This window comes from Mugil cephalus, chromosome 5, assembly GCF_022458985.1.
Source record: "Mugil cephalus isolate CIBA_MC_2020 chromosome 5, CIBA_Mcephalus_1.1, whole genome shotgun sequence".
In the NCBI taxonomy this organism is placed as follows: Eukaryota; Metazoa; Chordata; class Actinopteri; order Mugiliformes; family Mugilidae; genus Mugil; species Mugil cephalus.
In genome coordinates this window covers 9,283,261-9,298,949 of record NC_061774.1, presented here as the reverse complement: position 1 = coordinate 9,298,949, position 15,689 = coordinate 9,283,261, and the positions used below count along the sequence as shown (strand labels likewise).

General features: G+C 42.8%; 1 protein-coding gene across 4 annotated transcripts; it reads left to right on the top strand.

Annotated features, from left to right (window-relative positions):
* The first annotated feature begins 263 nt into the window (after positions 1-263).
* Positions 264-14,880, top strand: lnx2b (ligand of numb-protein X 2b). Of its 4 annotated transcripts, none has more exons than XM_047585653.1 (10): positions 264-538; positions 5,079-5,667; positions 6,844-7,037; positions 8,793-8,992; positions 10,194-10,625; positions 11,388-11,534; positions 12,368-12,542; positions 12,936-13,179; positions 13,271-13,429; positions 13,520-14,880. In XM_047585653.1, the coding sequence occupies exons 2-10, from the start codon at positions 5,255-5,257 to the stop codon at positions 13,653-13,655; spliced, it is 2,100 nt and encodes a 699-aa protein (XP_047441609.1). In that variant the 5' UTR covers positions 264-538; positions 5,079-5,254; the 3' UTR covers positions 13,656-14,880. The 4 variants fall into 4 exon arrangements, with proteins under 4 accessions (XP_047441609.1, XP_047441608.1, XP_047441612.1 ...); XM_047585652.1 differs by having other exon boundaries at positions 264-548; XM_047585656.1 differs by lacking the exon at positions 264-538 and adding an exon at positions 4,033-4,166.
* Positions 14,881-15,689: the final 809 nt, after the last annotated feature.

Sequence of the window (15,689 nt, the reverse complement as noted above, 5' to 3'; positions counted from 1 at the left end):
TGAAATCTGCACGAAAATTACATTATTTAGATACTTTATTGGTCACTCCAATTATATTTGAGGTTACAATGTCGGAGTCCTTTTTAAAAATATGAACATATTTGCTTCCAGTTTTGTCATATGATTTTTTTTTTATTATTTAACAATTAAATTGGATGCTTCCCGTTGTAAAAGGCTATATTTATTGTGCATCTGATGGTTCTGTAGTTGCAGGCTGCTGCAGCTGTGTTGCAAGTCAAAGAAAAGGGCGCAGTGGCTGAGTGTACACCTGCCTGGACTTCCTCCTGCGCCGAGCCTGTCGTGGTTTGTGTGTTTGCTCGAAACTGGGAAAGTCGCCCGGTGCTCGCCTGCAGGTTGAACTCCACCTGGACCAGAGGGGCTGCGACAGTTTAACCACAGCTATGCGGCGAGAATGGTAGTGGATGGAAAGCTCGGCGGGTTGAACTCTGGTCAGACTTCGCGCTGCTTTGTATTCGTCGACTTTAGAGGGATCTCTTTGTTTTCGACATCGACACGTTAGCTGCTTCCGGAAAACAACGTACGTACAGGTAAGGCGAGTTTCGGTGTCGACTTGAGGACATTATGATTACCATCGCAACGTAAACACGTATCGTTATAAGCGCTATTATTCATTAATATTTTACACAAACTGGCGGTGAATGTTAACATGTGCCTGTACCAGAGCAGAAAGGTGAGCTCCTGTGCTCCAGGTGTGTTGCAGTTTTAGCGCCCTCCGACCACGGAGCTGAAGGTGAAGCCATGTTGTCCTGTCTTTATCTGCTGAGGGGTCCCACTGTTTCCTATGAAACCCAACTTTTATTGCCTCCTCTGTCATTTCGATCTGTCACAGCGGCGCAACGATTAGGACACACCGACAGTCGTGGCTTGTCAAATGGGGGACAGTGAGTTATTTATGGCGGCAGGGACAACACACACATCCAGGCAAGAGCTGAAAGTGATCGCAAATGTTCTTGATGGTGTCACTGAGTAGCTTTTTTCATGGAGAGTCAATGAGCTACTTTGAAGTTAACTCAAAACTGAGCTGAAGTTAAGTTTTCAGTTCACTTTTAATTAGAATTTCCATTTTAATTCTACTTTATTTGATTGAAATATCTTTTTATACCCCTCCATAGTTAAATGATTGCTGTCACTATGCTAATACTAAAATATCTACAATTAATATTTTTCAGTGCTAGCTCTGCCCATTTTTAATTTAATTTTTTAATCATCCCGTCTTTTTTTTACAGTCTTTTCCTGATCGGCCTCTAGCAGCTGAGTTTTACCACCTTTTGCCTTAGTGTCTCCTCTGACTTCTGTCTAACGTCTTAAGACGAAGCAGTTTGTTATAGACACTGAGAAAATAAAATAAAATTATAATTTTTAGTAAGTAAGTAAAAGTTTAGATTAAAAGCACATGAATTTGACTGCACTCCTTCAGTGTTTTTGCCACAGTTGCAGTGGGTGTTGCATGTATCCAGGCAACAGAGTACACATTTTAAAAGTGGAATTGTTATACATACGTCAGTACAAATGCTGAGTATGTAGACTCTACATATTAGTCAACTTTCTTTGTAAAGTCAGTCAGGCTCCTGTTCATAAATGTCCTTATCCTAAGTTTGCTCTGTGTGTGGCATTTGTTTGGTATGTGCTGTACCGTGGGAGGCTCACATGCCGTGTGAATATGGGCTTAACCTCCCATGTGCGATCTGTGGGCGAGATAGCAGCCTTTCTTGTATGCGTGAGTCTTAAATTGAGGCTTTTTTTTTTTTGTATGATCGTATGCGCCATGGGGAAACTGGAGTTAAAAGAAGTTTGGGGAATGATGGGTTCAATGTCCCCGGATGGTTTGTTTTGTTGGAGTTGATCATTTACTGGATACAGACGTACAATGCAAATATTGGTCATTGTATTCAAAGCTGACTTTGCATGCAGCTGCTTCAGTAGTTACATAATGTTCTGATAGCACTCAAAATAGATTGCTTTCCATTTCAATAAAGAGGGACACAATAAATGAAAATTTTATCACTCAAGGCCGCCACCTGCTAATAATAACTTCAGAAGTTATTATTAGCAGGCAGTTGTAAAAATACACAAGTGTATTTTTATGCACAGTTCAGTATATTCATAGTTTGAGCAAAGAACCGTTTTTAACACGTTTTCTTTTTTTTTTTTTTGATGGATCACACCCAGACACTGATGATTATTCACGTCTGGTTCGTATAATTTTCCTTTTCGTGTGCGGTGTTTTCCGTCTTATTCGCATTAGTAACACCAGACGTGAGGTAGAGGTAGACATGGCACACGTGATGCCTCATGGCATGGAGAAATGAGTTAATAGCGCGGCCTCACCTGTGTGTTCACTGAAGGTGTGGCAGCACATGTGACTCATTCATATCAACCATAAGAGCAAGTTATTTGCTTTGCTTTGCCTCATCTAGTAATTTCCCCGGGAGACCTGAGGACTCTGTAGCACCGCACACGTTTCCCTCGAAAGCTTACGCTGCCACATGATGACATTTCATGTGGATACGGTGTTCCCCTGTTGAGGCTGGTCGTACTGAGCACAATAAGCTTTGACTGCCTCTGATTGCTTAAAAGATAATTTGTTGCATTTATCTGCTCGACTGTCTTAAGTGTAAGTTTCGATGTCAGAAAATGTGAAAAAAAAAACATATGTTGGTCACACTTTACTAAAGCCTGATGTGCTGTTTTCCGCTTTCCTCTTTTCTCTTTTCTCTGGCCAGCAGCCTAAACCTCAGGGGTGATCAGTTTACAGTGACATAAAGAGAAAAGCAGCTTGCAGTTAGAAGGCCGTGAGTAGAAAGTTGGCCGATCGTTTCATTGACCTCTTATTGATGTGCATAATTCTGTACCATTTCAAGGAGTCTCCATTTCACATGAAGGATCCCAAGAAAGATGAGCACTTTTATTGATCATAATGTATCCACGAGAAACACAGTAATAAACTGTTGTGTTAGCTCGGAAATGATCGGCAGTGGATACGCAAGTATTCCTCTATTTATCAGAATAATATGCCAGTGGGAGCATTTGAAAACCTGTTCAGTAGTGAAACCATTTTAAAACTTGATCCGATCGTGTTTCTGCCGTTGGAATAAATACCTCATTCTGCACGGTTGTTGGTTAAATACACTTAGTGCTGAAAAAGTTAAACAAACCCACAATTGATGTGGTCAGAACTGTTAGAAACCAGTGTCCACCTCTGTCACCTTTTACTATTGAATGAAATCAGCCATCTTTACACATAATTATCAGCAGAGTTTGCATGATGTATCAGGAGTCCAAGTTTGGTGTTAGCTCTCTGTGACTATTGGTCACTTAAAATGTTATACCTTTGTGTTTCATTAAAAAAAGACCCAGAGAACTACACACATAAGTCTAATGTACATGTGCAAATGGCAGTGAAATGTATTAAATTCTATTCGCATCACAAATCAAATAAAACTGACAGTACAACTTACTATATTAAGCAGTAGAAAATGACTTTGATAGGATCTTTGTGGAACGGCACCATAGTGTATTTAATGCGCAGCTTGTTTATCTCTTATTTCACATTCTTACGCCAGGTCATCTGGTTTGTACATAAGTGGAACACAGCCTGTTTTTACTGTGTCTCTGTCAGAGCTAAAGGATCCATGGCCCCTATCCATTACAGGAATACGTATCGCCTGTACGAAGTTAAGACAAAGAGAAGGAGAAGGCCCGTGTGTGTGTTTTAGGAAAGATGTGTGCACACATATTTGTAACCAGGCTTTCGTGTTTGCAATCAGTCATTCAGCTGCTGAGAGTACTTTACCTGTGTTAGTGCAACATCAGCAGTCTGGGCTCCCAACCCCCCAAACACACACACACTCTGAGGCACTGACGACAGAGGCAGAAGGAACATTTCTTCTTTCCTCTCACGCTGCCTAGTTATACCAATTCCCCTCTGCATTCCTCACGCCGGTGCAGTCGCAGCTCGTACACATCCACGCTGATGCACACGAAAATGTGCACACACTCTTACTCACACAGAGGCATTATTCTGACCGTCTGCTGCTGCTTGTGGAGGCAGGGCTCTGGTTTCATTCAGGCTTCAGGCGACTGCTAGAGTCTCGTGTTTGCGTGCAGTGGCTACTGGGCGCTTGACAACAAAGATATCATCTTGGGTGAGTCGCTTCACTAACATTGGAGATAAAGCAGTCTTTCTGTGCCTGAAAGCTGGACTAGGATCACGATGACAAGGAAGCTGAAGGTAGTGACTTGATTATACTGGCTCAAATTCTTATTTTTCCGTGCGGGTATGTGTGGAAGACGCTTGTATGCTGAGGAAAGAATGTTAAGGTGGTATTTTGTGCATTTGCTAGCCCCAAACAGAAAGTACAAAGTGTTTTGAAATAATGGCACTATATTACTGCAACTCAATTTCATGTTTTGCTCCTAATTACGGTCATTAGTTCAATCTTTAAGTGGCATTCCTTTCTAAATTAGCTGTGGTCCTCCACGCTCCATTTTACCTGATGTAATTCATCTGATGATGTAGATTTTTATGAGGCCTTTATGATATTCCACTTTATGTAATCATTTGTTCAATTTAAAAGTTCAGTGCGGAGTAGGTGTCCAAAAGTTTCCCCAAAGAATCTGTCCCTAATCAGCGCTCCTCATGAGAAGGAATTAAAAGGAGATTAGGAGCCGCACAAAGGGATGGAGCCCACTGCCGATTAGGTGCAAGGGGTCATTAGTGAAGGGGATTGCATTTCTTCCGAGTTCATTCAGAATTCTTACTCTCGTGTAGTGCGACGCCTTTGTTCCTTCCCATTAGCAGCGATTTGACTTTAGTCCCTTTTTCTTCTGCCTCATTTCACGCAGTTTCGTGCTTTCAGTCGAAAGCACGGCGACTTTTAGCTGCGATGAGAATTCCTTTTGTCCCTCAGGAAACTTGCTGAGAGGAAGCAGCTGTAGCTTGCTGCCTTATTGCTGCTGCTTCATGGATTTGTCCTTTCCTGTAGAGCCGGCCAGTATGAGTAGGAATATTCCCAACTTCTCCTGTAAACTTCACTGTGTTTCTTCTGCCTCGACAGAAAATCAAGATGAAGACACGGAGATAACAGTGTTGATTCCGGATCGTCCTTTCATCGCTGCGGCGGAATCAGCTTTGGACATGCACACATAGACCGATGAGACACACCAGAGAGAGTAGATAAGAGGACGGTCATTCTATACAGACGCAGAAGTTTGGACTGAGCTCCCTCAGAAAATGGCCACAATAGAAACCAAAACTGTCGGCGGTGGCAGCAGCAGTGCTGCAGGTCTGTCGTGGGCTCGGGTCTGTAAGGAGTGCGGCCAGCAGCACGAGGGCCAGGAGAGCCACTTGTACGAGTATCAAGACGAGGTGGACGATGAACTGGTTTGCCACATCTGTCTGCAGCCGCTCCTCAAGCCTATGGATACACCCTGCGGCCACACGTACTGCTTTCATTGCCTGAGCAGCTTCTTGAAAGAGCAGGACTTCTGCCCGGTGGACCGGCAGCGGCTGCAGCTGCATCAGTGTCGTCCCTCCAGCCTGCTGGTCAGGAACCTGCTGGACAAGCTGACTGTGATGTGCCCCCACCACACAGAGTGCCAGCAGCAGATGCAGCGCTGCGAGCTGCAGCCTCACCTCCACAACAGGTAAGACTCTCGGGTGGGATGGCAGACTTATTAGTGAATATCATTTTGCCTCCACCTCATTATTCCTACATTCCACGATCATATTTTTTTGGGGGAAACTGACTCAATATTTTGTATTTTAGCTGTCTTAAAAAAACACTTTCATATAAATGTTGTTTACATATATATTTGAACACATATTGTTGGCTCAGATTAACAGTTTCCAAATACGTTAGAGTTTCACACTCTAGACCTTTCACCTGAAGAAGTAATAAAGGCATTTGAGTAAAGTGCCTAGTGGTGTTTTGCCATAAAGAACTGTTATTCCTACTGTTCTTTTTACATATATCTAATATTTACGTGAATACCCGTTAATTAAAGCCAATAGCCTGCATGTTAAATCCATATTCAATCTAGAACTGTAACTTCAGCGTTTTCCATATATATAAAATATATAGACATCGATGTGGGAGTGGTGTGTTATTTGAGAAGGGCTCAACAGTTAACATTTATTATTTGTTTAGTATGTACACAAGTTCAGTGTTGAAGTGATCTCAAAATGAGAAGTCTGTAAATTCATGGTCCAGACTACTTCAAAATATCTTCTCCTATCTCCTCTTCGTGTCCTTTCAAAGACTAAGTTTTCCCACTTTGATGGTGTCCCAGTTACGTCTGGTAGCACTCTTCCTCTGCAAACATACACAGCCGTGTAATTACTGAGCTCAGGACGGGGTGCAGGTCGGTCGCCTTGTTTTTCACATGGCCAGTGTGGTGCTTATTGTCCCGGTGGCCAGCCGTGACGCAGTCAGTTGTGGGAGTGAGGCCGTCCTGCTGCGGCTTCTCTGTGCAAACAATGTGGAGGCAAAGTTCAGACATGAGGGACGAGCAGCAGTCCCAGCCCTCTGACTGACTTAATCAGACTCAACCTGTCTCTCCAGACACCCTGCAATGCAGTCAAATGTTCTACTCATCTGCATTGTGCTTTTCTTTTTTCTTTTTTTTCCCTCTTTGAATTCTCAAAAACATTATTTTTTTTTCGTTCCTTGATGTTCTGTGTTTCAGCTCCTGGCGACATGAAACATTCAGATAACTCTCTTTCTAGTTCATGACTCTCTTTCACGCGTGTTGTTTCTAAAATGGTACAAAAATCCCTAGTCGAAGACCACTCATTTCCTCATTCTTCCTGTCTACTCTCAGATGTCCTGTTTTTAGAAGGCTGAGGGAAGAAGCCGAAAAGAGGAAGAGGCCCTCGTGGAATGAATTAAAGGGACGCAAGAGTGACGCCGAATCGACAGGAGATGCTAAACAAACAACAACGCAGTCCCGAAATCCAAACCGGGATCAGCCCGAGCCTGGCCTGATTAACCCTGCCTACGAGGAAAGCGAGGATGGTATGAAGTCATTTTATCGTCACAGCAGCCGGCATTATACAGCAGTGACACAGACCCACAAGTCTGTTTTCTGTCCAAACATGATAATTGAATTCCACACTTCTGAGGAAGTGTTTGGCAAGGTTCGTGTGTAGCAGTGACGGTAAATGATGTTTATAGGAGCTTCAAGGTTTAACAGAAATAGTTTCTTTGCTTTGGTTATTATTAAGACGCACACGGGAATAACTGTTCTTTAGCCCCAAGGGTTTGATTCTGTCTGTCCCTGGTGAATCATCAGCTTACTGTATACCAGCTCACAGATGTTTTAACTTGACGGTCTCATCCTGGGAAAACCCCCGTAAAGCAACCTGCCAGCCAGCGCCGTGGACTAAAGTCCCCTAAAACACAGTTGCCAGGCAACTGCTGAGAAGTTTTTATTCTTGCCATTATAAACTCTGTTTTGATCAAATCGTGTCTGTGTGCTCTTAAAATCTATGGAAAGCTTAGAAAAAAAAAAAAAGAGTTGCAGCACTTAACAGTGGAAACGACTTATGGAAATGTCAGTGTCTTGAGTCATCCAGGTTACACCATCTGTGCTGTCAGATGAATTAATGCCTTTCCAGTGCCCGTGGGACTAAGTTCGTTGGTAGGACTGCTGTTGGCATGCAAATACTTGTTTGATCCGTGTGAACACGCCGGGCAGCCCTACGGTAGAGATGCTTTATATGGTTCGGATGGTGATTATGAGCTGAGATCTCCTCTCTGCTTCACTCTGTTTCCAATGGATGTTACTCTTCACTTGTCTTCAAAAACAAACATCACCTGAAGTTTAAGAGTCTGAAGTCACTGGTTGACTCAGCGCTGTGTAATTATGTGCACGTCTCTACTGGTAAAGAAATATTGCAAAGATTTTGGTGGATTAAGTTTTTCTGGAGGCTTGATGAGAAGATTATCGCTGCATGCCATGAATAGACTGGTACGAGATATACTCGGCTTATCGCAACACAAACAACAGAATGAAATGATTCAGAAAACTCTCACGTTTCTATAGGTTTCTCCTGTCAGTGGTTTTAATCTTATTCCTGATGGGTCTACAGTAAAGAGTACTGTATAGTATAACCTTGTAGTGTAAGTAATGTGTCAGCAAAGAGTAAGTTTATTAAAAAGGAGCTGGTTCAGTATGTTTACCACTGACAGTTTGCCTAATAGTTTTACTGTGTCTGTGTGCTCTCTTCCACAAAGAACATGTATAAAACTAAACTTCAGTTGCAAAAGCCACAGGAAATTGCAGATGTAAAAGATTAAAATGTTTTGTATACCCATACTATATATCCCTGCTCTTGTCTCTAATCGTCCTGCCTCATGGTGGCATCCCTCCAACCACTCAGTAATATCTCCTACATTTCTGCTGTATTTCTCTATATGAATATTTTTAAACTGTTCCATTTTAATATTTCAAGTGAGTATAAACATACATCCGTTTTATATTTTCCTTCTTCCTTTTAGCGTAATTAACCTGTATATCTGCCAATGATTGTTGACTCCTTTTAGCGATGATGTTGCATTTCCAAATTTCAAATAAAGTGTAACATGAAGAAGATAAGACCCAGATTGTAATCAGCCATAGTTAACCTTTAAATTGTTTCCGCCGCTATCACATTCATCTTTAAACTCAAACAGATATTTTACAGTCAAAGAGTGGAGGATCGGGAGCTTCGTGAATGGTAAACACAGCCATGTTTATTTTGCTCTGTTCTCTTGTCGTCTCTCGTCCAGACAACACCCCGCTGCGGTCCAGTTTGGTGGCCGAGGCCAACGTGGTGGAGCTGTTCAGAGAGGAACCTGAGGAAGAGCTGGGCCTTCGTATCGTCGGGGGGAAGGACACGCCGCTAGGAAACATAGTCATCCAGGAGATTGTCCGGGACTCGCTAGCGGCTCGAGACGGCAGACTGGCCCCGGGGGACCATATATTAGAGGTGAGAGAGACGTAGGAGCTGTTCATCTCATCTGCAGTAGTGTGGGGTTTCAGAAATCCTCATACTGTGTCAGAGCTCGGGTCAACGTGCCTTTGAAGAAACACCTTGAGCTTGTATTCTCATTACTGTAAACACGGCCCTTTTCAAGCAGGCAGCGGGAAAGTAGATCATCCAGATAAACAAGTTTAGTTGCATGGAAACGAGGCGTGGTTTTATGTTGCCAAACAACATCACGTCAGAGTGAGCGACTTTACCTGGTCACTGACTCACTGCCTTTTCAGCTTGTGAGGGTCAGTGTTCAAGTGTTGGAAAATATTTAATCTGAGAGAGCAAGTAATACAAGAAATAGCAGTCTGTCAGTCATTTCTTAATGTGAATATTAGATTTGACCGATTCTAGCTCTGTACCAATGTAAATGTTTTATGTATATATCAACTGATTTGGTTTAGTGTTTCATTTGCAGTCACACGTTCAGTTACACAGGGGAGGCTGAAAGTGCGGAATATGAATAAGTAGTGATCTCCACTATTGTCCTCCCCTTTGGATTTTTACCCTCTGGCCGTCCTGTTACATGGTACCTCTGTAAACTGAGCTGACAGACTGTTTCAGCTCCAGCGTGTCCTCTGAAATGCAGCTTTTCCTCTAAATCCGACCAATCCCAAACCTGGAAATGAAAGCAAAAACCCTCCAGCCAACTGGCAGCTCTCAGGACGTAAAATTATAGCCGCGTAGTTTCGTGTGTTTGTAATGTTTGTGGAGGTAAAGAGGTATGGTGAAGGTGAGCGCAGGTTACATTTCTCAGATTTTCAATCTTTCTTTTCCCTTTGAATCGACAAAACCTTTTCTCACATCAGGCAAAAATGAATTCGACATGCACTTATGTTAAACAGAAAAACTCCTATAAACTATTATTTGTAATGTATTTATTATAGCTAGATCATTTTAATCTAGAAAGAGGATGAAGGAAATAAGGTATACTAGTCTCAATCACAAATTGAAACTGAGCTTTATAACCTGTTGGACTTCCCCTTTGAAAAAAATGTAACTCCATTTTGTAATCTCACATTTCGTCTTGATAAAAAAAACTATTACTCTCCAAAGCATACATAGAAGCAGACTTATTTGTACAGTATGTAGCGCAGTGTTTGTCTGCGACTGCTTTGCCACTGACATCGTTATTTCTGTGGTGTTGTGTTTCCAGGTGAATGACGTCAGTCTGGCTTCAGTTCCCCACGCCCGGGCCATCGCGGTGCTTCGGCAGCCCTCCCTCCTCAGGCTCACCGTCATGCAGGAAAAAGGTTTCAAATTAAGGGATCAACGGGCCGATCATCACCCTTCCACTTCCACCACCCTCCCTGCCTCCCAACCTGCTCTCAGTCCCCATGGCAACGCTACCTCCAATCACAACCCGGGCACCGTCCTGCAGGTGACGCTTATGAAGAGCCAGCGCTCAGAGCCGCTCGGCATCAAACTCATCCGCAAATCAGATGAGAGCGGGGTTTTTATCCTGGACCTGCTGTCTGGCGGTTTGGCAGCCAAAGACGGAAAACTGAGGAACAATGACAAAGTGCTGGCCATTAATGGACATGACTTGAGGCATGGCACACCTGAGAGCGCTGCACAGATCATACAGGTACATTAACGTTTTACAACATTAACCACAAATGACTCACTCAACAGTATTACCGATCACCTCTAAAAGCGTGCTGCGAGTTTAAAGATTGATTTCGCATCAGCCTTTTTAAATGCATCTGTGTTGGTGCATTTATGGAATTTATGGAAAATTTTACACACTAATGAACAACAAACCAAAGAAGGAGAAGCTCAATGTGCTTGCCACAACCACTTGAATGTAGCAACAGGGCAAACTTCTGCTTTCACTTACGCTGCATTAGTGCAACAGTAATAATAAAACAACATTGACTTTGAATGCTTTGTAAATATTATCCAGAGCATTGCACAATAGTGTAGTGCCTGACCTCAATACAGGCTCCACTGGAGGAATCTGTACAGCACATTTACTTGCATTTTGCCTTTGACAAATAAAAATGCTATGAGGTCTTTTCACTTGAGTCCGCGAAATTACTCTCGAAATTCCCCTGGGGATGACGCACGTCCTTACAAAATGCCCTTTAGGATAGTTGTTAGGTATGAAATGAAAGTGATAGACGGGCCAACATTCCCACAATCACTGCTGCATTTGGTGTAAAAATAAAGAAGTCTGTGTGTAAATGTGTGGATTCTAAAAGTCAAGCTCCTTTAAGTCGGATTTCATCATGAAATTGCTATAATCAAAGGAATGGCTGACTATACCAATATATAACTACCAGTATAAACACCAAAAACCTGCACCAGAAATGTATGGATTTACTGTCTTTTCATGTGTGTCCTTTAGGCCAGTGAGGTGCGCGTGAACTTTGTGGTGATGAGACCTGCAGAGACTCACGAGGAAGGGGGAAGCAACAGAGAGGGACAGCACAGCCGAACAGCCAGGCGTCCCCCTGAGCTGCAGTACTTCAGGCGCCAATCCACCTACATGAAGGTAATGTGCAGTCGTGTCCTCACGGGCCAATGCTCGAAATAAGAGACTTTCTCCTGACCTCTTTTTTTAACCGCTATGTTTTGCGTCCAGATATATCTGTGCCCTTTGCAGCTGTTGCACTTTCACATCTCTAACCACTAACATTGGTGGCAAAGTCCTGCAGACTGTTTACACAGTGTGACTGTTTCTCTCGCACTGAGTTGTGCCATACACTGTCAACAGAAAGTAAAGCCATCCCCCCGGCTAGGGGTGAGAATCTCTGAGAGCAGACACCTGTATTGGTGACCGGAGATGAAAGCCCTTCTCTGGGGCCTCCCTCTGTCCTGATCAAAAGGCCCGGGGTGCTGCTCACTCTGCCGCTATGGGGCCACTGCCTTGTTGTTTTTTGGTCCTTTCTTTGGGAGGCAGAGGATCAAAGCTGGTAACAGTTAGCTTTCGCCTGCAGAGTCGTGCCTTTTCGTCTTGCTGGGGGGATGGGTTCCCTGCTGTGGGGAGGAAGAGCCCCCACCTCCCCCGAGCTTCCCTTCCGGTGGTTTACAGACTCCAGAGAGCAACAAGGAGGCCGGTTGAAGTTGTCACTTTCCACACATCTTTTCCACTACGAGAGCCTGGTGTTGATCCTCACACGTTAGCTCCGCTCTTACCTCTCAGCTCCATCTCAAATGTTTCACATTTGTTTCTACAAGTGGTTTTCTGAGAGGGATCAATTGCGTCAAAAGGATCCTGTGGAGGCTGAGATTAGCACAGATTTCATTCATTTTATGGCAGAGATTTAACTTTGTGTTGTTAAGTTTGAAGTTGCTAAGTATTAGCATGTCTTATTCTTCATACAGGATCCTCCAGGTGGGTTTTCCAGTCAGGAGAAGACTGTGAGCTTAAAGAAGGAGCCTCGGCTTTCTCTGGGCATCACCATTGCGGGCGGGAGGGATTGCCGTAGCCGTCTGCCCGTTTACATCACGAGTGTGCAGCCTGTCGGCTGTCTGCACCGAGATGGTACCATCAAAAGAGGTATAAAGCGGCATCTATTCATTTCCTTGATGTTCAGAAATACCCTGCGTGATGCATCCAAAGTCCAAAATACAAGTAGAGTACTATCATGTGACACAGAAAAGGTATCAAGACAATAAATTTAATCTTTGGCTAAATAAACACAACACATTTTCAGTTGAGAAGGAAAGAGCTATTGTGTTTTTTCCTGCTGTTATTTATAGTTACAATGACTTGCTCAAGGACGACTGAGAGGATGTGTGCTTAACTAGAAGCTTGACAGTGACTGCTTTAGCAGAGGTCTTATCTGTAAACAGCGTACTCACCTTATTCTCGTTAAACTGACAGCGACTTGACTTCGCCACTGATTCAAACAAGCATCTATTGTAACTGAAATCATCTGTGTGTCCTCAGGTGACGTTTTGCTGAGCATCAACGGCGTTGATTTGACTCAGCTCACCTACAATGAGGCCGTTTCCGTGCTCAAGGCTCAGACGGCTCAGTCGCAGGTGGTGCTCCGTGTCATCCAGACCCTGTCCGAGGACGCCGAGGAGGACACGGAGGCCTCCAACAAGGACGAGCTCGACCCCATTGACGACCCGCGAGACGACGGCTTCAACTGGACACCACTGTGGACTCGTTGGCTGGGATTACCAAGGTACGGTAGCGTTGCCTTCAGTGGCACTAGTCAGCTGATATGTGTTCCTCCACTGTTTATTTGAGTTAAGAGCCTGAATTTGTCACTTCAGTCAAATGCACTGGTGCCGAGACATCGTCCTGCAGAAGACCAACAACGAGAGCTGGGGCTTTAGCATCGTTGGCGGCTACGAGGAGAGCCACGGGCAGCAGCCCTTCTTTATTAAAACCATCGTGCCTGGTACACCTGCCCACTTCGACGGACGCCTCAAGTAAGTGAAACCCGACTATGATGTCATCACCTAGTGAATCCTGTCATCGCTCTTACTTGTCAGGCGTTAATAGTCTGTGGTTCTCTTTAGGTGTGGTGATGAGATCGTAGCGGTGAATGGAGCCACAACCGTGGGAATGAACAACTCCTCCCTCATCCCCATGCTCAAGCTGCAGAAGAATAAAGTCACGCTGACTGTGGTGTCGTGGCCAGGAAGTCTAGTGTAGCACAAACACACACTCATTCTTTTTTTTAATTCTCTGTGTCCCTTTTGGTTGTCACATGCACTCACACTCTTTGCCCTGTTTCGCTGCGTTCGTTACTGAGACACACACTATCCTTTCCGTGTGCAACTTGTTTCACACGCGTGTCCTTAACAAACATCCCATGTTCAAAAGAAATCATTTTTCACAGGTATAATCTGAGCACGTGTTTGTCTTGGTGTGGTGTGCTCACAGGGCGGTTGGTGACTATGTCAGGGTGCAGAAATGTCGACAATCAGTAAATTATATGCTAAAGACAAACTAGAAGGATTGTGATCTTGAAACATCTTTGTTAGCTTGTTTTTAAACTGTATATTTTTTTCCTGTTCAATAATATAACATTTAGTAGTCATGGCATTTGATTCAAGTGATTCACCTAATCAGTGTGTAATGATGAAGATGTAGCGAATAGATCTAGACTGATGACTACATTTAACAAAATGGCTGCTGACTCTATAGATCAATGCCAAAGACAAAAAGAAGCCCTCAAACTTGTACCTGTTGAACCACTAGTGTGACTTAATCTACTTAAATATCATTGCACTTTCGAACCGTGGACGGACAAACTATCAACTAAAATTGACATGAAGAACACACTCCTGATTATAATAAACCTGTGGGGACCTTTGAATCAGAATCACGTGTTTGGGAAACGGATTTGGTTCATTTCCTGTTATGATTTGATATTAATACATTCTGAAACAGGAATTAAACATTGTAGTAAAATCTTAGCTGGTCTAAAGAAGCTAATAAATTCTGTGGTGAATGTTTGGTCTTAAATCAAACGTGCTGTCAGTCCATAAATCACCTGCTTTTGATTTGTTCACAGTGATACGTGTCCATGTATCAGCACTCTGTATTTATTTTCAAATGTTGAGATGGTTTGTACTGAATGACATTTATAAGTGGGTGCCTTGTAGATACTGAAGGACGAACCAGAATGTATACTTAAGCCTTAATTGCCACTGTACCAAAAATGTGTTTTATAGTTTTATTTCCTGTCATTATGTCCTGTTCATAGGAGCGGCCTTGTTCAGACAAATGAGTGTGAGCACATTCCCAGTGGCCTTGCTTGTATCTTAACTGATGCAAGACTAAATGAACAATTTAGAGTGAAACATGCGTGAGGTAATGTGTGTATCAGCCTGTCTGCTGTTTCATTGTGTTCAATAAAATCTCATCGAATCAAGTTATTTCTTTTTGTTTGGTTTTGTGAATGTTTCTTTAAAATGTTGTGCTGTTTTGGAAAGATAACCAAAAATAAATTTTAAATAGTGTAATAGTCTAAATAGTAAGGGACATAAATGCAGACGGTTTTAACTTTAAATTTTAATTGACAGGGCAGTAACTTTAACGTCCATGTTACTGAGCTTTACAAACCTCCCTTTGTTCTTCATGATGAAAGAGCGGTTCACAAGGGATCATGAGTTGTCTGATACGGTGTCTAGTAAGAACACAAAGGATAACATGCAAATGCACGAACTTATATAACACGGTTAATAATGTCCAAACTGCACTGTACTGTTGTAGTTTATCATTCGCTTCAGTCTGACCCCTGGTGGTCTGAAAGCATAAAAGAAGTGACCCAGGTTTAAGACCAAAACAAAAAAAAAAGTGTTATTACTTCCTGAGCTTTTTTAAGCAAGTATATGTAATCACAAAGGTTAATTACCATTTCAGTACAAAGAAATTACAAAAGCTGTATGGACACTATATCACACACGAAGACACACTGGTGTTTGTACATGCAAACACACAAGACGGTAAAACCAGTACAACTTGACAGAAATGCATAAAGTACACATTCAAGTCACACACACACACACTCAACATAGTGACAGTGATATGGAGTAAGTCTGCACTTACTTAAACCTAAGATTGTAGAGTGTACAAAACAATGACAATAAGTTTCTTTTTTTTTATGATGTCCTGAATTACTTCACTGTTAGCTGTGGTCAACCACCTCAACACTAAATAAATTGCACTACAATTAATAAA